General features: G+C 41.0%; 1 protein-coding gene across 4 annotated transcripts in view; it reads left to right on the forward strand.

Annotated features, from left to right (window-relative positions):
- The first annotated feature begins 2407 nt into the window (after positions 1-2407).
- LOC125466466 (abl interactor 1-like) overlaps positions 2408-25563 on the forward strand; it is a 35575-nt gene continuing 12419 nt past the window's right edge. For 3 of the 4 annotated variants that reach the window (XR_009442849.1, XM_048560997.2, XM_048560999.2), the window contains exons 1-6: positions 2408-2622; positions 5235-5402; positions 16355-16531; positions 22462-22553; positions 23749-23853; positions 23977-24098. Coding sequence is in view for 3 of the 4 variants with exons in the window: in XM_048560997.2 (XP_048416954.1) it covers positions 2506-2622; positions 5235-5402; positions 16355-16531; positions 22462-22553; positions 23749-23853; positions 23977-24098 (781 nt within the window). In the remaining variant the exon portion in view is untranslated. The remainder of the gene's footprint in view (positions 2623-5234; positions 5403-16354; positions 16532-22461; positions 22554-23748; positions 23854-23976; positions 24099-25563) is intronic. The other variant, XM_059638790.1, reaches the window with a different exon arrangement.

The raw sequence follows: 25563 nt of genomic DNA on the forward strand, positions 1-25563 counted from the left end.
TGTTTGTTGGTTATGCCGAACAGTCCCTCTTCAGTACGTACGCCAGTACTGTTCCCCAACTCTTCCGCTGTTACAGCAATAACTGCGTTGGTGCTGCGTTCTATACCCAGGCTGAACTGAAACAGGTTATTGACTTTGTTAACACCTTCCACCCTTCATTAACACCTTCCAATTCACTTGGTCTATCTCAGACACCTCCCTACCCTTTACTGATCTCTTTGCTTCCATTTCTGGCGACAGTTTATGGGCACAAATTCCCATAGGTACCAAGACTACACCTCCTCCCACCCAGTATCCAGCAAAAACTGCATGCTGCTGAGTTATATGATTTGCACAGATATGAGTGATCGGGGACAGATACAGCTTTGCGTTCGAAAGGACTAATTCGTTGATCTCAAAACAAACCTCAGGCTGTCAGAATTTAATTTGTAGAAGTCACCAAGTTGTGAAAGTTTGTAGGGGTCTCTTGGCTGTCAGAACTGATAAGAAAAGTCCAGAGCATTAGTGCTGGAATAGGTGTTTTTGCTCATCAAGACTGGAAAATGTCATTTGAATATGAAGTCTTAAAGATAGGAGTGGTACTTTGTTGGGTTTGAGTATCACTAACATGCAGTGTTGGGAAAAGAGTTGAACTTTTGTTTTTGCTGTTTATGTTAAGGTATTTCTAAATTCTCACATATACCTGTGCTTTCATTTTACGTTTTGCAATAAACCTGTGCTATTTTGTTACAGGAACATTAGCAGCTTTGTTTGGATATGTCCAGTGACTAATTGCTGCAGTAACTGGCTACAATGATCAGGTTTATAGTCTCTCAAGCCAGATTTCAGTCTGAAATCCAAATTGTCCAGGATTAACAACAGCTGAGATTATTACAATTTAAAAGATTAGTTGAAGCAATTTCAAATGTGTTGGGGCTTTTTGATATTAATGGGACTGTGCCTTTTTCAATAGTGATAATGCTTCAGTTAGCAAAAAGACAGAAGGTAAAGTGTAGGGGCAGTGAATATGAGTTGATGTAGCAGCTGTAAAGGCTATGGAGACAATTGGGAGTATATGGAATATGAGGGGCGAAATGAGGGAATGGGTAGATTGGCATAGGATATTTGAAAGGCCATGGAGGTGGGTACAGGAGCACTGCTTTTCACGGGTGGAGCATTAAGAGTGGGCGGACGTGGGGGTGAGAGCAGGAAGGATATTTTCTGTTTTAATAAACTTTGAACACAGTGCCAGAAATCCTTTCCATCCAGCCTGCCTAGGGAACTAGGCACCTTCAAAGGCTATTCCTGTGTTGCCTGGCCTAGCTCTCAATATAACCCATCTCTGTACTCCCCTGATCTAAACATTAGAAATGCAGGCAGCCATTTTTTAAGAGCTGGTTTATGGAGCTGGAATTTCTTCCAGTTTTGTGCCCTAACCCCGGAGCAAACATCACAGCCCAGGTGGCCTCACAAAATCTGATCTTTAATGTCGCAACCTTTTACACTTTGCTCAAAACAACTTGAATTTGATAAGAATGAAACCTCTTAAGAATTAGGTGAAAGGCAAATCCTGTTTTACTGAACTCCTAAAGCTGAAAAGAGAAAACAGGATAATTCAGATTGTGGAAAACTTGGCTTCTGTAAACATGTGAATTTTGTGCAAAAGGGATCCTTACCCAATATGGTGGGTGATACACATTCTGGCACCTCATGGATCCACATAGTGCAGAAAACCAATCCAAGATTTGAAATCAAATGAGTTAGAACCAAAGGTAGAGCCGCTTTGAACAATTCTTATTTGTTGCTTATTACTTCAGCTTTAACAAACTCAAAATGTTGCTAGCTGCAATGATCTTATCCTCTTCTCCATAGTTCAGTGCTGCTTTAATGATTTAAAGTTTCTGTGGTCATTTCGTGAATATCACTTGAGGCACATATATAATTGGCAAATGCTTTGATGTAACTTAGATTGAAAATATATGATATCCTGTTTTCCAATTGCAGCAGTTTGCAAGAACATAAACACAATGCATTCAAAGTGATATGAAAGTTAGGACATTTGCTGAATGACATTTTCTTAACTGAAATGGTGGGACCCACCAAAAACATCGTTAAAACTGATTTACTTATCTCACACCATTTCTGTTAAAAAGGGTAAGTAATTTCCTCCACAAAACATTTAGAAATAGTTAACATTTGATTTTTGACTTTGAAAATAAATTGATCCTATGAAAAAAAATGTGCTAAAATGTTCAATTTATGTCTTAAATGTAGAATCATTCTATTTTTGCAAATTTCGACTTACTGTGCTATTCACTCAGAAATTCTGCAGAAGAGAGCCTCTATTACCTTTTTAAGTAAACAATGCTTTTGTATAAAGCACTGCACTTTTTTTTACCCTGTGCAAAAATGCCCAGAATGCTTCTGATTGAAAGATCACAATAAATAAGCCCAGGCTGGGGAAACCTCAAGTTAAAAACCATAGTGTTCACACAAAGAAGGAAATGAAAACAGTCTTTCTGCAAAATGGCAGAAATGCAGAGCTTATTTGAACAAGATATTCCTGCAGATAGAAAACTTCTTTTGGAAAGCTTCTCAAACCTCCAAAAAGTGGCAGAATACTGTGAGAATAACTACATACAGGTATGTGAATTAAATTCAGTTAGTATTTGTAACTACAATACACTTAGACATAGCTTAAATGCATACCCTATTCACTTGGGGCTGTGGAGCTGGTTTTTCACATTCAGTAACTTATACTTCGTGAACAGTTCTCCTATACCTTGCTAGTTTTATGTTTTTCTAAAGAATATTGCTATTTAATATACCTGATGTGACATTTTATTCTGTTAATAGCTCAACAACTCAGCAAGTATGGACTCAAGTTCTCTTACCAGATAAACTAAAATTATTCTAAACAAATAGTTGGAAGATAGACTCTGAATTAGATGCTAATTTTTGATGCACTTATTAAATGGCATTAGAAATTATTTATTCATTTATAGAACCAAATGTCTATTTGACAGGTTGTGTTTTGAGAATTTTGAACTGTGCTGATAAGCAAAGACTTTACTGCACTAATATACCTTCCTCTTCTCTGCACCACTTTGCATTGAAAGACTGGCAGTGCAGTATGTTTCTGGTTTCCATGCAGATGTGTGCTTTGCATTTCAATTCCTGTAGCTGGTGGATACACATGGAAATTGGCTCAATGCTTCCTAATTGTCATAATTCAAAAAGCAATGACTGGACTTTCAAACGTTTACCCACTTGCTTAGGACAAAGTAAATGTTCATATATTTAACAGAGGACCCAATAATTACTGCCATCAATCTTGAAGTAATAATCGTGAATGTTATGTTTAGATTACATAATGTATAAGTGATTTCAGAAACACTTCACAATTTGGTAAAGTTGAATAGTTGAAATTTAATGACATTTTCTTCCGTGAGTTGCTAAAACAAATCAGTGGAGCATGAATTATTAGTCAAGCACCAAAGTAATTCAGTTTCCTCACTGTTAACAAATATTTCAGTTAACTGAAGTTACCAGAAAACTTTGCGCAAATTTGAAAAACAATGCAAAGTTGAACTAGGAAATAAAAATTTTTCAATATAATCCTGTAAGGTTTTGACTTTGTTAGTCAGGGATAATGCTGAAATGATTCATTCTTTTAATGATTTAAGACATGTGACCAGATATGAACCTTTATGACAGCTCATAAATTCGACTGATAGCAGAAGTCTGAGGTTTCCATTCTGTTCTCTATCAGCATTTGGAAGTTTCACTTTAAGATGTGAGTGGGGAAAATGCAAATGTTAACATTTCTGCTTAACGTCAACTGCAATAAAAAAAAGCTGACTTTTTTTGCTTTTCCAATTCACAAGGGGCTCTGTGAACAAAATACAATAAACAACATTTTATCCATCTGGACTTTTTTACTGCTGATTTTGTGATACGGAAATGTTGTTCATTTAATAAATAAGAATTTACATTTTTTGGTAAAGTTCACATTCCGTGATTTATCATTTAGTTGTTACATGAAATGTTATGAAAATAATGTGCTTTTTGTAATCTAACTTAATTACTGTAAATTCTTTATAAATCAAGACCACTTTTAATGGGGCTGTTTCCATGGAATAGTTAAGTCACGGCTGAAGTTGACCAAGCACAGGTCAAGGCTGACTGAGGGAGAGATCAGTGTGATTGAGGAAGTTCAAGACTGATTGAGAGAGGGTTGAGAGTGTTGCAGGGAAGATTGTAGGTTACTGAGGGAAGGTCAAAGATTTTTAGGAAGAGACTCAAGTGTGACTGAGGGAGTGTTCTGGGTGACTGAGAGAAGGCCAGAAGGGGCCAAGGGAAGTGTTGTGGGTTAATGAGGGAGGATTGAGGAGGGTGAAGGAAGGAAAAATCAAATGTGATCAAGGGAAAGGTCAAGGGTAGCAGAGGGAGTTTCAAAGAACATTGAAAGATGATCGAACAAGTGAAGAACACATTAGTGTTCTTCCAGGAAGGAAGCCTGTTATCCTTACCCAATCTGGCCTTTTGTGAATCCAGACCCACAACAAGGTGTCCGACTTTTAATAATGTGTGTTGTTTTGGCTGCCCTATTATTGGAAGGATATTATTAAGTTGGAGAAGGTTCAGAAAAGATTCACCAGGATATTGGTGGGAATGGAGAGTTTGAGATAAAAAATAGACTGGAAAGGCTTAGATTTTTTTCACTAGAAAGTAGGAGGTGATGTTATTGAGGTTTACAAAATCATGAGGGGGGTACATAAGCTGAATGATAAGGGTCTTTTCCCAAGGGTGGGGGAGCTCAAATCTAGGGGCTATTTGGTTGGACTGAAGGGTCTGTTTCCAAGTTGCATGACTCTTTGACTCTAAGACATTAAGGGCAAGAAGAGATGGGCAACAAATGCTGTCCTTGCCAATGTTGCCCAACTTCCATGAAATATTTTTTAGAAAATGTTGTAGGGAGCAATGAGAATGAGTTACACCAGCTTCCCTACTTCTGGAAAATATAATGTATTATTCGTTTCACACATATAATTAAGAGCTAAAAGTGAAACTTTATTTTCAATATGTCCATACAGAACCATTACTGCTAATGCAACAATTTGAAGATTATTTTGAGTTTTGATTATTCTATCAAGAGACAAATGGTAGCAGTTTTCCATGAAATGGTGGACTATTACACGGCATGACACAAACATTTCTCAGTATCTAACCATAAAGTATTCTATTTTTTACAGGCTCAAGACAAAACAAAAGCTTTAGAGGAGACCAAGGCCTATGCTGCACAATCTCTCGCGAGTGTAGCTAGTCAAATCAACAGCTTGGCTGAAAAAGTATTCAAGTTGTTGGATCTACAGGCCTTAGAGCTCTCCAAAATGGAGTCTTCTGTCAACTTCATATCTCAGGTGACCATAAATGTTCAATTAATGCCATTCCTTCTCAGCGATACTTTATCTTCATTTTGCGATATCTCAAATTGCAGAGATTTCTGGAAACAAAGCATGGCAAAACTGGGAAAGCATTGATTTTGTTTTGATGCGGGAGCCATGTCAAGCGCCTAATCAGAGCTGGAAATATGTTCAGTGCTATAGAAGGTCAAGCAATGCTTAAGCATCCCCAGCAGCTGCTTCAAATAGAAGTTTGGGTGACAGATTCCCCTTGACATTCTGGGTGTCAAGGACACTGAGGTGGCCACAATGAAGTTTGAAGTTGGAATGCCCATTTAGTCTTCATTGTGTTAACGGTGCCATCTCATGGATTGGAAAAGTTGTTGAAGTCTAAGATGGCCTAATCCGAATTTATTAAGCAGCTAGGTGCCACTTAAACTGCTTGGTAGTGCTCATAAAGAGATCACATGTAATTTTGATTGCTGCTACTGCTTAATTTAATGGCCTTTCACCAGCATCTGTGCAGGAGTAAACTTTGGACTCTTTTGGGACAGAGCTAGCGTCCCCTACGTCTGTGCTAGAAGGTCCCACCTGTGCCAGAAATGCACCACAACAAAATCCTCCGAAATACTTGCAGGAGTGAACAAGTTGTTGCCGAGGATTTTGTGAGCCATCGACTTTTACAGTTCACTTATCGCTGATTGTTTGAAGAACACTTTATGAGACACTTTCTAGAGAGCTTAGAAACTCTTGTCAGCATTTATTACAGAAATTCTGAAAAAAAAGACACCTTTTAATTAAATCTTTCATTTTGCACTCATCAGGACAATTTGCCAGAAATACCAATGTCCATGTTTTGCTGCCCTGGTCGTCATTTTCTTGTCTCTTGGACAGTGCATTATACATGTGGATGTAACGAGTCATGAGGACCTATTACTATATATATGTCATTACAGCTGCCTCCTTTTATACTAGTTGAGCAAGCTTTTCCAAAATTTGCTTTTGAGGAAGGCAATTCTGAGTGGCAATACCAAGGGATATGAAGTTGGATCTGTTCTAAAAAATGGCACGCATTTTACTGTTATAGTTCCGGCTGTTAAGCATGAGTATTTCTGTCCTCCTTGTTCGGTTTATTGATCAGTGTGTTTGTGTTGTCCCTGAGGCTGGGGTTTTACAACACAGCCAGACATTCGTGTTGTGTGTGAAAATCAGACACACCGTTCAGAATCTCACAACGTGTATTGGCTAGGTCAGTGGGGCATATTTCCCAGGATTCACTGTCTTTATAGATGCTGGTTTAAGGGTGGATGTCTGGGAGTAGAGGAGTTTGGACTTCAGAATAAATTCTGAATAATTTCGTTTGTTTTTATGGCTTCATGTGTCCATGTACGTTCTGCGCAAGACACACAATATTGATGTCTCTTTATGACCTATCCTAACTTTGCTTGATTTTGCATACCGTGTATTGGCCACATAGTTGAAGGAATTCCTCCAGCCAGTTTTGAGCACATTTTCTACATACACAATGAAAGATTCCTTCATATTTGTGAAGACCATACAGAACTTGCATACTGATCCCAATTTCTTGTCCATGCACTCATTTAACATTGTGAGCCTAGTTGTCAATGAACCACTCAAGGAAGTCACAGGCAATTGCATTGTAAATGTGATAATAAGAACTGCCAATGCTGGAGTCAGAGATAACAAGGTGTGGAGCTGGAGGAACACAGCAGGCCAGGCAGCATCAGAGGAGCAGGAAAGCTGACGTTTTGGGCCGGAACCCTTCATCAGAAATTTCTGAAAAATTTCTGAAGAAGGGTCCCAACCCAAAAGGTCAGCTTTCCTGCTCCTGTGATGCTGCCTGGCCTGCTGTATTCCTCCAGCAATTTCTGTTTCGGTTGCAGGTCTTCAGCATTCACAGTTCATTTTGTGCTCTGCCATCTCAGTGGGCTATACAAGAAGAGGAGGTTAAAACCAAATATCACCCTGAAAACATGCACAGAGCACTGGAATTGAGAAATTGCTGGAGAAACTCAGCAGGTCTGGCAGCATTTGTGGAGAGAAAACTGAGTTCATGTTTTGACTTCAGTGACCCATCCTCCGAATTGACAGTAGCTAGAAAAAGTTGGCATATACGCTGATGACAGACTGGGGTGGGGGAGGGGTGAGAAAGTCGGTAGAACCAGAGCCCAGGGAGACAGAAAGACAGTTAGGCAGACAAAGGGATGGATTATGGTAAACCATGGATGGAAAAAAGAACAGACAATGGAGACCATATGTATGTGAAAATGGGCTGGCTGTGCTGAAGCAGCCCATGTCATGACTGAGCCCAGAGTATTGGGATGGGTAAAGGATGTGGAACAAGGTGTTCCAGCTCTAAAATTATTGAACTTGATGGTGAACCTTGAAGGCTGCAGGGTCCTGAAGTGGAAAATGAGACATTGTTCTTCTAGCTTGCTCTGAGCCTCACTGGAACACTGCTGCAGGCTGAGATGGAAATGTTGGCCAAGGAACACATTAGCCTGTTGAAATGGCAGGTTACTAGAAGCTAAGGGTCAACTTAACAGACAGAATGTAGGTGTTCCACAAAGCAGTCACTCAGTTCACGTTTTGTCAGGGATAGAGGAAGACTTGCTTTCACTCTAGGTTAATGGGTTGTGAGATGCCTTACAAGTCCGAGTGCATAACCTATAGACTCCATCACATGGGGCCAGAGTTGAATCATAGAATCCCTACAGTATGGAAACAGGCCCTTCAGCCCAGCAAGCCCACACTGACCGACAGGACATCTCACCCAGACCCGTCCCCCTATAAGCCACCTAATCTACACATCCCTGAGCACTATGGGCAATTTAGCATGGCCAATCCACCCAACTTGCACATCTTTGGACTGTGGGAGGAAACCGGAGCACCCAGAGGAAACCCACACAGACAAGGGGAGAATGTGCAAACTGCAGACCGACAGTCACCTGAGGGTGGAATCAAACCCCGGTCCCTGGTGCTCTGAGGTAACAGTGTTAACCACTGAGCCATCATGCCGTTACTTAAAGGGTTAGGCAGATGATCTCCTTGGAAAATCTCAGTCTCTTCAAGTATTTATTAAAGACTTGTTTTTTTTGAGAGAAGAAATGCTCACATCAGCAAGTCTATATATATATAAAAAGCAAACCGAACACTGGGCTTCATCTCTAGAGGGTTAGAATTAAAAAATTATAGCAATTATGCAAAACATATTTGAACCTTGATTAGACCACAATTAGGATATCACACACAGTTGTAGTTGCCATGTTCTAAAAGGAACATACAAGTACTAGAGGGGTACAGAAAAGATTTACAAGGATGAAACCAGAATTGTGGGGATATATGTTAGAAAGTGATTGACAGACTGGGTCTGTTCAATCTTATAACATGAGAGTTGAGGGGAGCCTATCTATGACAGGTCATTAAAGTATCTTGATATACTGTGTACAAAGAGAATATTTTCTCTTTGGTGAAGATTATAGCTAGAGGCCATCCATATAAGATAGGCACCAAGAAATCCAAAAGAGAATTCAGAAGAAACATTTTCGACAAAAGAATGTGAAGAATGTGGAACCCACCAGTGTAGGTAGTGGTTGTAACAATATAACAATAGTATACTAGTATATAAAAATATAAAAATGTCCCTATTTAGGCAATGACATGTAATATAACAATATCACAATGTTAACAATATAAACACATTTATAGGGAAAATAAATAAACATTTGAAGAAGACATGAGTTGGTAATAATAATAGATTTAAATGTAAAAGATAGAAGGAGGCATGGATGGATCCTAAACTGGCACAGACTAGTTGGGCCAAGTGGTCTGTTTCTGTGGTATATGTTCTGTGTAAAACTATGTACCTCTGGCTAATTTGGTTTCAAAAGAAAAAGAAATTATTCAAGGCATTATGAATTCTATTTTCTGCAACATTTATTCTCAGTCTGTGGCAAGCAGATTTGTACAGTGCACCCATATAGACTGTGAACTAATGAAAGGAAAAGGCAAAGCCTTTCTAGTTCATTGGGAACTTCATATGCCAAATAAATTCCATTCAAAAAAATCTAAATCACTCTGACCATTGTTACGATATATTACTGGAAGATATTCTGAAGTGTTGGAACTGAGGGCCCCTTGTAGCAAATCCCATGTCCTATTTTAAACATGAATTACCTTTTGCCCAGATGATAAAATGTGAGGCTGGATGAACACAGCAGGCCAAGCAGCATCTCAGGAGCACAAAAGCTGACGTTTCGGGCCTAGACCCTTCATCAGAGAGGGGGATGGGGAGAGGGAACTGGAATAAATAGGGAGAGAGGGGGAGGCGGACCGAAGATGGAGAGAAAAGAAGATAGGTGGAGAGGGTGTAGGTGGGGAGGTGGGGAGGGGATAGGTCAGTCCAGGGAAGACGGACAGGTCAAGGAGGTGGGATGAGGTTAGTAGGTAGCTGGGGGTGCGGCTGGGGGTGGGAGGAAGGGATGGGTGAGAGGAAGAACCGGTTAGGGAGGCAGAGACAGGTTGGACTGGTTTTGGGATGCAGTGGGTGGGGGGGAAGAGCTGGGCTGGTTGTGTGGTGCAGTGGGGGGAGGGGATGAACTGGGCTGGTTTAGGGATGCAGTGGGGGAAGGGGAGATTTTGAAACTGGTGAAGTCCACATTGATACCATATGGCTGCAGGGTTCCCAGGCGGAATATGAGTTGCTGTTCCTGCAACCTTCGGGTGGCATCATTGTGGCAGTGCAGGAGGCCCATGATGGACATGTCATCAAGAGAATGGGAGGGGGAGTGGAAATGGTTTGCGACTGGGAGGTGCAGTTGTTTGTTGCGAACTGAGCGGAGGTGTTCTGCAAAGCCTCTCAGCACTTACCTTTTGCCCAGCTAGGTTGATCAACAAAAGGAAAAATAATGTTTTTATGCCCTGAAAGAACAACAGGAATTGCATGGCAATGAAGGAATGTTAGTAATCTTCCCACAGGATCGCAAAGATCTTGCAGTAGGGGATAAAACAGTTAGTGTTTTCTCTATAGTGGCTATTGTAGGGTGAGTTTGAAGCCCAGCTGACAATGTATTGTCTTAACTTGTGTTCTGTGAATACTCCATGAACAGATTACAATCAGACATAAGCTGTGTTTGATGTCTAATGATGAGACCCTCAAAGGGTTTTAAGCCTGCACTTTGAGGAAACAAAGCCAAAACAGATACAAAGATAAAAAGACTGGAAAACTGAAGTCTGAAACAGAATAACAAAATTGTGAGGAGATGACTATCTAAAAAGTACAAGGAAAGTTTAAGGTTTCATATAATGACTCTTCTTCATTAGTCCAGAGGAAAGATTGCACGAGCTCCTTTCTAGGACCAATCAAAATGGGGAGGTGGGATGGTAGAAGGGCCAGATAATATGTTACAATTGACATTTGTTAATTAGTACCTAGCAATATGTATGGACCATCTCAGACTGTCAAAATATTTATGTGAGTAAAGCCTCAATTTACTGTTTCAGTGTGAGTTTACATTACTGTGTGCCAAAAGATACATTAATTTCAGTTTCTGCAAGGTAGACCTTTCTGGAGATTAGAGACTGTTACCAACCTCACCCACCAAAAAGAAGTCCCTATTTAGGCAATGACATGTAAACACCTGGGTTTTTTTCCTTCACATTTTCCAGTTTTGAATGAAACATAATTCATGCTTGCCCAAATGCCAAATGCACATTGGCCCCATGAGTAAATATTTCCCTTGCTATTTTGTTCAACTTTAGATAAAATTTCTGAAGGTCATGGCAATCTAACCTGTGGTTCACAAAAGGGCTTTGTGGAATACACATAAAATAAGACAATGAAAAATATGCAGAGGCAATATTGACCCTGGAGAAAAGTAGATGGCTGGAAATGTGTTGCTGCCTCTTAATGTACTGTTAATTATCTGATTTCTTTTTGTTATGTTCTGTTTATTTTTAGTTTGGAGTTTTAATGCTTGCTCCTTCCTTTTATATTTATACAATTGCTGCCATTTTTCCATCAGGTTTAGAAGCTGAAAAGAAGCTTTAAAAGTCAGCATTGAAAAAAAATAATGCTCCAGTGGACTATTTGCAATTTGTTTTTATGATGTGCTCATCCAAATGTATGAATGGGCCAGGAGGGGAGGGAAGGCACAGGCGGGTCACTGTAGTCTGTGTGACTTCAGTGTGGTGCAGAATAAAAGCTGAAAGCATCTAAATTTGAGTTGAGGAGAAATAATTTCAGTGGATGTTGAATCTTTGGGATTCTATGGAATCTTGAGTACACTCAATTGGTTACGTTCATGACAGAAATCAATACATTTCTGAGGACTAATTACATTAAAGACTATGGAGATAATGTTGGAAAATGGTGTTTGAGGTAGGTGACAATTCAATGGTGGGTCAGGCTCGACTGGCTATCCAAGTTATTGAGATAGTAGGAACTGCCGATGTTGGATAATCTGAGATAATAAGGTGTAAAGCTAGATGAACGCAGCAGACCAAGCAGCATCAGAGGAGCGGGAAGGCTGACGTTTCGGGTCGAGACCCTTCTTCAGAAAGAACTTCACAAATTACATCCATTTTTATATTTTTGTGTGACCCTCCCCATTTTGGCAAGCAGTCTTGCTGCCTAACAAGAAATGTCTGTTCAAGTCATGGATAGTGCTATGTGGGTACTTCATCAGCAGATAAGTGATATGGGGAATTTTACCTGCCCACATGTTCAATTTCCCCTGGCAGTGCTGAGGTCAATTTCCCCCTCTCTCAGATTATCATATTCTTCCCCTTTGAAACTGCTGTCACTAAATCAGTAAAAAGCCCACTCACAATCCTCATCCTTCCTCTTGCACAACTCGAAGATTATATTTTCTTATTACCTTTCATGTCTGTGCCCATCACCCTCATAATTTCCTGTTCTAATTCATTCAGTCCACATTTTGCGTTTCACACAGAATCAAGAATGATCTAGTTCTGGGCACTAGCCATGTGCTCTGTGGCTTTTAACATGACATGCTATTTGTCCTTATCTGTTTAACGTGCATTTCTTACAAAGTGGTTTACACCATTATACTTCATCACCAATCCCCATCCCCTGAGCTCTCAAAACTCTACCTATGTGGTACTGGCCTCACCTAATTCTGTTCCCAGCTGTACCATTGTGACAAGTGTATTTAAAACAATGACTTCCCTTCTGGAGTTTCTGCTGGGGTGCGCAAAATGCCAAACCTTTTTATACTGCCACCGAAATTAACAGCGGGACCTGATTCCAATATGAATCTGGCTTTGTCTTGGATGAGAGCGGGCAGCTCCTTCTGGATGAGATGGGTTGGAGTAGTATCCATGCTGCATTCATTGGACACACTGAACAACTTGAAAAAGCAAGGTATCTGAGCTGCATGGTGAATCCAGCAGCTCCGCATTAACCTGCACTAAACTGTTGGGAATCGACAGGAAGAATTTTCAATGTTACCCTCCATTTCAGACAGGCATTTCCATAAGCTCTTGACCAAGCCTAAGGGGTTTGTAATCAGAGGTGAATGCTTTCCTCAGTTACTTTCTGACCTCTGGTCACCAACTGAAAGTTTGAAATTTTCCTGAAGGCATTAAAATCACAACATGGCCTGTGACAACATGGACTGTGACTTTTAAAGATCAACACGCTGGATTCCAACCCTATGGCCCTTTGGAAATCCCAATCACAATGTTAGTTTCCAATTTACGCTGACAACAACCAGTTTTACCTCTCCACTATCTGCCTTGATTTCATGGACACCTCTACTTTTAGACTCTTTATCCAACATCAACTCATTGGAAGCTAGGGCTTCCTTCAATTGAATATCAAGTTATCTGAATCCATCTCAATCATTACTTGGTAAAACCTCTTAAAAATTAAAATGACTTACTATCGTGTGATGATGGCTTATTGGTAAAGTTACTTAGCCAGTAATAAAGGCATAGGCCAATGGTCTGGGTGGTTCAGCAGTACTGTCCTTACCTCTGGGCCAGGAGCCTGGGTTCAAGGCCCACTTATTCTTGATATGTGTCAGAACATGCCTCAACAGGTTGATTGAAAATATCTACAACTGACTCACTGAGGGCTGTTGTGGCACAGTGATAGTCTTCCTACTTGGACCAGAAGGTCCAAGTTTATAATTCTACCTGTGCCAGAGATAAGTCTGTACAAATTGATTCAAAATACTTCCAGCTGACCTGCCTCCTTCTCTAGCTGCTGACTTATATCGGATTATTGTGTGTAATCTTGGAATGGAATTTTATGGCCTCTTTCTTTGCATATTTGAAGTTGTTCATAACCACACCACCTCTCATTTCCACCAATGTGAAGTTGGGTGCAAAAAACAAAGAGTTGGGCATCATGCCCAACATCAATTGAGGTCTTTCAGTGGGCAATTAATGAATATTTATGGGCCTCATCCCACCTCCATTAGCGTTAACCCAGTACTGGGCAGACCTGTCAATGTGTGGCATGCATGACAGGTAAACTAAGTGCTCTCCAGATGGGAAATGGGTCATGGGATGTCCCTTGGTTCAGAGTATTCAATGCCTAAATCATAATGTTAGCTCATAAGGTTTTCATAAGTTGGCATTTCTGAAATGTAAAATACAGTCTAAAAGGCAATTATTTTTCAGGTTGTCCATTATTGATATTGCTACTGTATCTCGGACAGCAGTAAAGGTGTCCTGATCGAAAGGTGCAATATTTGTAAGGGAAGAATGGAGAGCTACAGTAAGCCACCTCCTGTCCTCACTATTGACCCCTCTGCAGCCTGTTCTCCCACATTGTCCAACACGTGAAAACTTTTCTGCCATTACTTGTGTGTGATGTGGGTTGCTCCTCAATCCTGAACGTCCAGTGGGTATCATTTTGACAGCAGCCATGACTTCTCCAGAGCTGTTCAGAGTAGATATTACCCTCTGATTGATTGGTTGGCAGTGCCTGGTAAGCAGGATTTCCACCCAAACATCAGCCCTGCCGCTGTACTTGATCTTGGCAAAGATCCACTCATGGGCAGTTTGGACTCTGTGTGGCACTGAAAGTGAGCAATATCAGATCAGTCACTCCTATTTATCTTTTCTGATTTTCATTTATTTTATAACACTCGCAACCATTTCCTTACCTGTGTTTTATTGTCATCTTTGTGCAGCACCTCAGGATATTTTAATGCAGATCTTTGCTGTCAAGCATCCTTTACTGCTGTCCGTGAAACAGTAGCAATATCAATAATGGGCAACCTGAAAAATAATTGCCTTTTAGACTGTATTTTACACTTCAGAAATACCAACTCATGAAAACCCTATGAGCTAACTTTATGATTTAGGTAGCACTCCATCTTTGAAAACATACTTTAGACCAACAAAGGGAGTGCCAGGGAGGGAATAATAATTAATGGACTCATTTGCAATGACATGCATATCCGTGGGTACTGTGGTTTGTTTTCAAAGACAAGAAGCAATTTATTGCAAGATTTCATCCTCAAATAGTTAATCCAATATCCTGCTGTAATTAAGCAAGAGATCCAGAATTCATTCAAGGACACCACAAAGAGGATTGATGTTAATAAAGTTCATGGCACAAGAATCACTGCCAGAGTGTAACAGCTTGTGTGCACACAACCCTCATGGTTTCTTCCAAGTACACATGGCTCAGTGAGGACAAAGGTTTTAATCTCTTTCCCATCTCAGCTCCTTCAATAAAAAGCTGTTATTGTGACACTAGCTCTGGCTCCTGTGAAAACAGAGTGAAAATCCACTTAAGTGCCAAATTGAGCAATGCAAAACACCCAGATTTGCACTATTTATCTTTATGTTGCTTGTTCTACATTTCATGAAGGCAGAGAAAATACCACTTTCTTTCAAGACAAAAGTTTATAAGTAACAACCAATCTCTGGCTAAAGCCTTTTGATATTTTTAAAAAAAAGCACATGCCTTTTATGTGCTTCTGATGAAATGGGTAAATAACAACAAGGGTCTAGGCCCGAAACGTCAGCTTTTGTGCTCCTGAGATGCTGCTTGGCCTGCTGTGTTCATCCAGCCTCACATTTTATTATCTTGGAATCTCCAGCATCTGCAGTTCCCATTATCTCAAATAACAACAAGATGTATTTTATAAAGCCATGAAATGTTGGGAGAAGGCTGCAAGGCCCATCAACTGTTGGGTGAGAAGGGGTTAAAATTTTCAGAGGGGAAACATTCATTTGGATTTCCTCTTTTAAATGCAGAAAATTTCTCTTTTTATTTCATGTTTCTTGCATTTTGCAGTTTTGCTTTAAATCAGCAACGATATGTTTTCTTTACAGGAACTGCTACAAGAAGAACTGATCTTGTCTAGTGTGTATGTCTGTTACCAGGTTGCAATTTCTTTATTTCCTGTTTCTCATGGTTGAGAAGATCCATGCAGACCAAAGGAGAGACCCACTGGTGCCTGTACAGCTAGAATAAAATATGACTCTTTATGATTCCACAAATGACTTTGAAAAAGAGCAAGAGCTTATCCCCTATATCCTGAACCACATCTATCTTTGCAATCAACACAATTAAGAACAGATTATCTGTTCATCACAGTGCAAATTTGCTGTTGCATTTCTTGCATTCTAACAGTGACTGCATTACAATAGTATTGAGTTGGCTGTGGTAACGAAAGTGCTATTTCAGTACAGTTCTTTTTAGCTTTCTGGCTAGAATGAGAGGTTGACACTTGTCTTAGTTTCATCCTTATAGGGTACTGTAAAGGATTGGGAAGAATTGCTCATGGGATTCATGATAGCTTCATGCATGAGGCTAGTGTTTCCATTCCCATGTTATCTAGAAGGCAGTAAAGAGTCAACCACACTGTAGTTTGGTCCCTTTAACACGAGTAGAATGGTTCTCACTCACTAAGACAGATAAAATGCAATTTATTTACCCTTTTTTCCCCATCTGATTTCCTTAGAAAGTAGAGATGCACAAAGAGAAAGTGGCTCGGCGAGAGATTGGAACATTTGCTGTTGCTAAAACCACATCAAGGATGACCAAAATCATTCCCCCAGCAAACCCTATACAACGAGAAAAGTACACCAGGAAACCCATTGTCTATACACTCCTAGATGATACTGGACATGGAGTAAAGGTGAGAAAATTAATACAAAATAATACTATTAAAAATAAACATCAGTCTGAAATTCTTTTTAGGCATATTTTGCCTGCCAAATAAAGAATGGGAGATTTTGACGGGATAGAACATAAACAATAGAATTTACTTATTATTTAGGGCTGGGACCAGAGTCCAATTCTGATAGGTTAAAGTAACTTTTCTTGCATGAAAGTGTTGCAAGGAGTGACATGTAAAATGTGTTATTCTCATTTTTGGACTTAGACAGATTTTAAAGAACTAAGAACGTAAGTTAGCGCTACGGAAGTATTTTTTCTTAAAAGGAAGTAATTCTGCAAAAGTGACCTAAATGCACCAGTTGCAAGAAATAATGTGACTATAAAGGAAGGCTTGAGGGCAACATTAGGGTGTAATGGAATAAAGTGTTCGTGCTTTTTGGTTCGGGGGGGCAGTGTAATCTTTCTTCTATATGGACTTCAGAGCACAGCACTCAGAGTTCAGGAAGAGTTGAGTTCATAAACAAGTTTTTAGTTTTTCTCCTAGTAGACCCTTGCTCAGGCCAGTTTGGAGGGAAACTAGTCACTGCAGCAGACACTGTTTTCTCTGGTTCATGACGTTTCCAAAACAGGAGAGTTTAAATAGAAATCTTCAGGTTGCTGCAATTGAAAACATTTATAACATTGGAATTGTAAAATGTTCATGTCATCAGACTTGAAGGGAAATTGTAAAATAACTTCAACATTCAATGAAGAGTAATTGGAAGGGATCGGCTAAGTAGAAACGCCAAGAGATACGGGTACATGTATCATTTCTCTCGCGTTGAGCCTCCATAGAGGACAGTGTTGGTAAACAAAACAAAACTTTTTTTAACGTTAAGATCTTGACAACTACTACAACATTTGGTTTGTCTGATTTCTTTCTTTGTGCAATAAGCTTGTTTTCTGTTGTTAAAGAATATCTATGGCCTCACGGCAATATGTTTCAGTGATCAACCATCATGTTTACACTAAGCAAAAATAAAGTTCATGGAGAGGGAGCCCAGAGACAAAGAAAGGTGGAAAGATGAATGATAGGAAGTCAGGAAGGAAGAATGTCTCCTTATGAAGACCATGAGTAGGTGAAAATGGGTCAGCTCTGCTGAAAACAGCCCCTATCATGATAGGACCTGTGCTGTGAGTAACCGATAAAGGACATGAAAGGAGGTGTTCTAGTCCTAAAATTATTGAACTTGATCTTGAGACCTGAAGCCTGCAGGATTCCCAAATGAAAAATGAGATTCTGTCCTTACAGCTTGTGCTGAGCTTCACTGGAGCACTGCAGCAAGCCTGAGTCAGATGTTGGCCAGGGAACACATTGGCGTGTGGAGGTGGCAGGCTACTGGAAGTTCAGGGTCATTTTTGTGACAGAATGTAGATGTTCCATTGAGCAGTTGTCCAGTGTGTGTTTGTTTCCCCAAAGAGGACAGCACGTTGTGAACAGTGAATACAATCAAACAGATTAAGTAAAGATCAGATAAATTGCTGCTTCAGCCAGAAAGTATGCCTGGGACCTTGGATAGTGAGGAAGGGCTAAGTAATGGTGATAATGGGAACTGCAGATGCTGGAGAATCCAAGATAATAAAATGTGAGGCTGGATGAACACAGCAGGTCCAGCAGCATCTCAGGAGCACAAAAGCTGACGTTTCGGGCCTAGACCCTTCATCAGAGAGGGGGATGGGGTGGGGGTTCTGGAATGAATAGGGAGAGAGGGGGAGGCGGACCGAAGATGGAGAGAAAAGAAGATAGGTGGAGAGGAGAGTATAGGTAGGGAGGGGATAGGTCAGTCCAGGGAAGACGGACAGGTCAAGGAGGTGGGATGAGGTTAGTAGGTAGGAGATGGAGGTGCGGCTTGAGTTGGGAGGAAGGGATGGGTGAGAGGAAGAACAGGTTAGGGAAGCAGAGACAGGCTGGGCTGGTTTTGGGATGCAGTGGGGGGAGGGGAAGAGCTGGGCTGGTAGTGTGGTGCAGTGGGGGGAGGGGATGAACTGGGCTGGTTTTGGGATGCAGTGGGGGGGGGAAGGGGAGATTTTGAAGCTGGTGAAGTCCACATTGATACCATTGGGCTGCAGGGTTCCCAGGCGGAATATGAGTTGCTGTTCCTGCAATCTTTGGGTGGCGTCATTGTGGCACTGCAGGAGGCCCATGATGGACATGTCGTCTGAGGAATGGGAAGGGGAGTTGAAATGTTTCGCGACTGGGAGGTGCAGTTGTTTGTTGCGAACCGAGCGGAGATGTTCTGCAAAGCGGTCACCAAGCCTCCGCTTGGTTTCCCCAATGTATAGGAAGCCACACCGGGTGCAATGGATACAATATACCACATTGACAGATGTGCAGGTGAACATCTGCTTGATATGGAAGGTCATCATGGGGCCTGGGATAGGGATGAGGGAGGAGGTGTGGGGGCGAGTGTAGCAATTTCTGCGGTTGCAGGGGAAGGTGCCGAGTGTTGTGGGGTTGGAGGGGAGTGTGGAGCGGACAAGGGAGTCGCGAAGAGAGTGGTCTCTCCGGAAGGCAGACAAGGGTGGTGATGGAAAAATGTCTTGGGTAGTGGGGTCGGATTGTAGATGGCGGAAGTGTCAGAGGATGATACGTTGTATCTGGAGGTTGGTGGGGTGGTATGTGGGAATGAGGGGGATCTTCTGGGGGCGGTTGTGGTGGGGACGGGGTGTGAGGGATGTGTTGCGGGAAATGCGGGAGATGCAGTCAAGGGCGTTCTCGACCACTGCGGGAGGAAAGTTGCGGTCCTTGAAGAACGTGGACATCTGGGATGTGCGGGAGTGGAATACCTCATCCTGGGAGCAGATGCGGTGGAGGCGGAGGAATTGGGAATAGGGGATGGAATTTTTGCAGGAGGGTGGGTGGGAGGAGGTGTATTCTCAGTGACTTTCAGTTCCCACTCCCCATCCCCCTCTCTGATGAACTGTCTAGGCCCGAAACGTCAGCTTTTGTGCTCCTGAGATGCTGCTTGGCCTGCTGTGTTCATCCAGCTCCACACTTTGTTATCAGGGCTAAGTAATGGGCAAGTTTTGCACCTTCTGTGTTTGCACAGAAAGATGTCGTGGAGATGTAGTGAGGTATGGAAATGAAGGAGGAATGCACCAGGGTGTGCTGGAGTGGAGGGTCCCTGCAAAATGCCGACAGAGAGGGGAGGGAATATGTGTCTGGTGTTGGCAACCCACTGGAGGTGAGATGTAAAGGAATTTCTTCTCCCAGCATGTAGTGAATGTGTGGAATTCTCTACCCCGCAGACTAGTGGAAACTGTGTATTGAAATATTTCAAGGGAAAGTTGACAGATTTTTGAACTATCGGGAAGTTAATGGCTATGCTGAACTAGCAGAAAAGAAGATTTGAAGCCTGAGGCACATCAACGATAACATTATTGCATGGCAGGACAGGGCAGAGAGGCCAAATGGCCTACTCCTGCTCCTCTTTCTGATGTTCTCACCAGTTATGCACATCACAATGTGCATTATCCAATAACTTGAATCAGGCAATATAACTAACAGAGGAAAATGGGAATTGAGCATTTAAAATAGAATAGATAATTTTAATGCAGCAACATTGCGTTAAGATTGTTGATGAGACAAAATGATGCAGTATCCATAGAACAAATCAAACTCTATTTTTATTCACATTTTCACCTCATTTTCTGTTCTGGTCTGCAAGAATGCTGTAAACATTTAAAATGAAGAACCTGATAATGATTTTGTAGCAAGGATTAAAAAGTAGAAATGCTCCTCTTCCCTTTATTCACAGTCTATTTTTAATGTGATAAAACAAAGAACTGTAGATGGAGATCTGAAACAAAAAACAGAAAATAATGGTAAGGCTCAACAGTTGTGACAGCAACTGATATGACGAAGAGTCATTGCACTTGAAACATTAACTCTGCTTTCTCCCTACAAGTGCCACCAGACCTGCTGAGTCTCGTTAGCAATTTTTATATTTAATTAGGTTTGTTTGATTATGGCTAGCATGTCAGTCAAAGATATGCAATAATATGCTCATTCTTAACACTGGGTTCTGATGTAAATTTCAACATGTATAGCAGTAAAAGCAGGAACAGCAAATTCTCACTTGGTTATGGTAAAGAATATGGAAAACATACTTTTTCTTCTGAATCAGTTTGCTTCTTTATTTGCAGTTTTGTCAGCAATGGTAATGAAAAAAGATGAACATGACCCAAAACTAAATTCTAGAATTTTACAGATGTATCAGATAAAGCGGAAATGTTGCCTGTATACTGAAAACTTGGGCAGCAAGTTCCCTTGCTGCAGGTGGCTTGGCTAATAACTTGGCCCATTGACAATGTTCATATCCCTCCTGCCACCTCATCAACTAATTTCTGGATGGGAAGGAGCTTTTTCAGCCTGTCGTAAATTAAAACCCTTAGACACTGTAATTTATGGTTTAATATGAAAGCTTACAATCTAACTAAACTGTGCTTTTCAAATTGGTGTGAGCATTATTGTACAAAGGCTGACAAGTGAGAGATGTGGGTATGAGGCTCGCAGCAATGCTAAGTGTTTGAGGATGAGGGTGAGGTGAAACATAAGAGTAGTCACTATGAATCCTGAATGATAGAACTTGTTGACAGATGAGTTACGGGGATGTGGGAAAATAAATGGTGTTTGAGGTTGGTGGGTCAGTTCAGAGAATCTGGCATTGAGGCCACTTCCACTGAACCTGATCATTTATGTGACATTGCCTCCAGGACCTTCAGCTATACTTTTGGATTTGACTGTCCTTTCCCACTGCCTTCTCATCAGCATCTCCAGCATCTGTGAGGATACAGAATGTCACTCTTCCTTTTCTAACCTCTTCCACCAAATAGTGCTGTGGCTGATGTTTGCTCCTTCCTATAGCCAGCCTCTGCTTGCTTAACTTCAAGAGCTACAGATTAACTTAACCAGTATAGGTTAGCTTTAAGATTTTTGCAGCGATGAATAATATGGGTAGCACTCTGAGTGTACACAGCAACCTTAATGAATTGCAGTGAGGATGAAGTTGGCAGCTGCTTTCATTCCACACCAATGGGATGGGTTAAATCTCTTGCAATTTGAATCATACAGACATACAGCACGAAAACAGATCTTTTCGGTCCAACTCATCTCAATCAGACCTCCCAATCTGGCCTAGACCCATTTGGCAGCATTTGGTCAATATCACTTTAAACCCCTCCTATTCATGTACCAATCCAGATACTTTTTAAATGTTATAATTGTACCCATGTCAACTACTTCCTTTGGCAGCTTGTTCCATACACCCTCTGCATGAAAATGTTATCGCTCAGATCCTGTTTAAATCTTTCTCCTCCCACCTAAACCTATGCCCTCTGGTTCTGGACTCCCCACCCTAGAAAGGGGACCTTGGCTATTCACTCTGTTCACCTCCCTCATGATTTTATAAAGCTCTATAAAGTCACCCATCAGCCTTTGATGCTGCAAGGGAAAAAAGCAGCAGTTTATTCAGCCTCTCCCTGTAGCTCAAACTCTCCAATCCTGGCTACATGCTTGTAAATCTTTGCTGAACCCTTTCAAGTTTCACAACATCCTTCTTGTAGCAGGGATACCAGAATTGCACACAGTATTGCAAAAATAGCCTTACCAATATTGTGTTCAGCCGCAACATGACCTCCCTACTCTTGTACTCAGTGTACTGACCAATAAAGGCTAGTGTGCCAAGCTCCTTATCACTGTCCTGTCTCCACTGTCCAGGAACTACGAACCCACACCCATTTGTCTGTTGGTTCGGCAATGTTCCCAATTGCTGTGTCCATTTTTAGTGACTAACCAATAAGGTTATTAGTAACCCCCATAGGGTTTTACAGGTATGAAAGATGCCTGAAGAAGCTCAGTCAATTTAAGATCTTCGCTCTGAAGTAGGTATTTTTGTTTTTGCTTTGTAGGAAGTTAGCAATCATCCTGTGAGAAGTGGAACTTTGTCACGAAGGTATGGACAGACAAGCATGACGAGTTCCACATCACAAGGAACTTTGGGGTAAGTGTACATTATAGAGTAAAATACCAGTAAATGGCTGAAAGACAATTTTTGGGAGAGTGCAATTTGGCATTATGGGTGTACTACAGCAAATAGACTGCAGGGGTTCAAGAAGGAAGGTCACCATAACCTTTGCAAGGGCAACTAGGCATGGGCAAAAATACTGGCCCAGCTGTTGATGCCCTCATCCCATGAGTGAACTTAATATAATGTTGAACTATGAGAACTGCTTTCTCAATATTTAGCTCCAGTTAGCATGGCCTTTTAAAAATAGAGTTGTAGTAGATCATGTTCAGTGGATACAAATGTGTACCATTGGTTGTGGTAGTCAATGGTATGTATACAGAAAAGACCGATACCCTCTTCCTCCACCAGCAAATTTCCTAATGTCGCATCAGATATGCTCCTCTCTCCTGTGACATTGCATGGAGATGGTAATAATGTGGTAGGAGGGCAAGGATGTCTACTGGCTTTATTTACATGACCCTATTGTATCCATTTTGGCAGTGTATTGAATGGTTAGGTAGCTAAATTTCTTGGCTTGGGAAATCAAAGTTTGGACATTGGTTTCAGGAGAGTACTTTAGGGGATATGAGACTTCAGTTTAGAGAGAAACTCTGAATGCCGTGGTTGTTCTCTTTTTAAAGAGAGAAGGTTGAGAAGAGATTTGATAGAGCTGTTCAAAATCATTAGGGGGCCTGGATTGTGTAGACAGGGAGAAAACAGTTCCTTTGGCAGAAGGGTTGAGAATCAGAGGACACTGATTTAGAATAATTGATAAAAAAAACTGAAGGCAACATAAAGAAAATCCTTTTTCATGCAGTGAGTGGTTAGGATCTAGGCTGCATCTTCTGAGAATGTGATAAGGACAGACTCAATGAAACTTTCGAAATGAAATTGGATAATTATCCGAAGTGAAAACACTTACAGGTTTATGAGGAAAAGGTGGGAGAGGGGCCAGCTATGTATCTCTTCCTTTGGCACTGCAAAAGTTCCAAGTTTCCATTGTTCTGTTGTCTTTCCTTCACTGCTATACCACTTGATTATGGGATGTGTGCTAGAGGAAAAGCCAGCCCCAATCATTTTAAATAATGGAATAAATTAATAATCAAAAATGATGTTTGAGATATAGGTCAACTTCATTCTTAGCCTCATGCTCATATTAAAGAAACATCCTGTTTTTGTCAATTTTCAGAAGAAGTGCTAAGGGAGCAAGACCTGTTCAGCCTCCTGTGGTCCCAAGTGCCTACAGCAGTCCCGTGACCAAGTCCCCACCAACAGAGGGTTCTCAGATGCATAGGTACATCGAGTTAATTATAAAGTGTGAACATTTTGTACAGACACAATGAAATATATTTATACCTTTTACAAAACGCCAATGACATCTCTTTTCTGCTTTCCTTTTTATATTGTTGTTTGAAAGCAGTAATATTAGTAGAAACAAGAATATCTGTGGAACTGAGAACATGGCGATGCCTCTGTCTGTACCTGTGTCGATGCCTCCACCACCACCAGCACCAGCAGCTTCAGCAGCATTTGAACTAGGTCAGTGTTGTGTATGTGTGTGTGCATTTGTGCGCGTGGGCATGTGAGTGTGCATGCATGTGAGAACATGTGCACAGTGTCTCAATAAAACAACGGAAGATCATACTTTGGACAACATAATAATGTTCACTGTACCGTTTGGGTTTCAAATCATCATCTGGTTCCATTCTTAAAATAATAAATTTAATATTTCGGAGTTCAAAAAAATTATAATGCAACTTTGAAAGATTCCAGTGGGACTCTGATTGAGTTAATAATAATTGTTCTGTTACTTTTTTCTCCTATTGAAAGTAACGGGAAAATTTCTTACAAAAAAAAGTATCTTGAAACAAAAACAGAAAGTGTTGTAAAAACTCAGCAGGTCTGTCAGCATCTGTGGACTGAAGAAAGTTATATTGGACTTGAAACATTGACAATGTTTCAATTTCCACAGTTGTTACAAGATAGCTGAGTGTCTCCAGCCCTTTCTGCTTTTATCTCAGATTTCCAGCATCTGAAGTATTTTGCTTTTAATTTAGTATGTTGACATAGCACATAGAACATTTCAGCACAGTACAGGCTCTTCGGCCCTCGATGTTGTGCCGACCTGTCATACCATCTAACCTACACTATTCCATGTACGTCCATATGCTTATCCAATGATGACTTAAATGTACGTAAAGTTGGCGAATCTACTACCGTTGCAGGCAAAGCGTTCCATTCCCTTACTACTCTCTGAGTAAAGAAACTACCTCTGACATCTGTCCTATACCTTTCACCCCTCAATTTAAAGCTATGCCACCTCGTGCTCGCCGTCACCATCCTAGGAAAAAGGCTCTCCCTATCCACCCTATCTAACCCTCTGATTATTTTATATGTTTCTATTAAGTCACCTCTCAACCTTCTTCTCTCTAATGAAAACAGCCTCAAGTCCCTCAGCCTTTCCTCGTAAGACCATCACTCCATACCAGGCAACATCCTAGTAAATCTCCTCTGCACCCTTTCCAAAGCTTCCACATCCCTCTTATAATGCGGTGACCAGAACTGTACACAATACTCCAAGTGCGGCCGCACCAGAGTTTTGTACAGCTTCACCATAACCTCTTGGTTCCGGAACTCGATCCCTCTATTAAAGAAAGCTAAAACACTGTATGCCTTCTTAACAGCCCTGTCAACCTGGGTGGCAACTTTCAAGGATCTGTGTTCTTGGACACTGAGATCTCTCTGCTCATCTACACTACTAAGAATCTTACCATTAGCCCTGTACTTTGCCTTCTGATTACTCCTACCAAAGTGCATCACCTCACACTTGTCTGCATTAAATTCCATTTGCCACCTCTCAGCCCAGCTCTGCTGCTTATCTATGTCTCTCTGCAACCTACGGCTTCCTTCGTCACTATCCACAACTCCACCGACCTTAGTGTCGTCTGCAAATTTACTAACCCATCCTTCTACGCCCTCATCCAGGTCATTTATAAAAATGACA

This window comes from Stegostoma tigrinum, chromosome 31 (genome assembly GCF_030684315.1).
Source record: "Stegostoma tigrinum isolate sSteTig4 chromosome 31, sSteTig4.hap1, whole genome shotgun sequence".
Taxonomy (NCBI): Eukaryota; Metazoa; Chordata; class Chondrichthyes; order Orectolobiformes; family Stegostomatidae; genus Stegostoma; species Stegostoma tigrinum.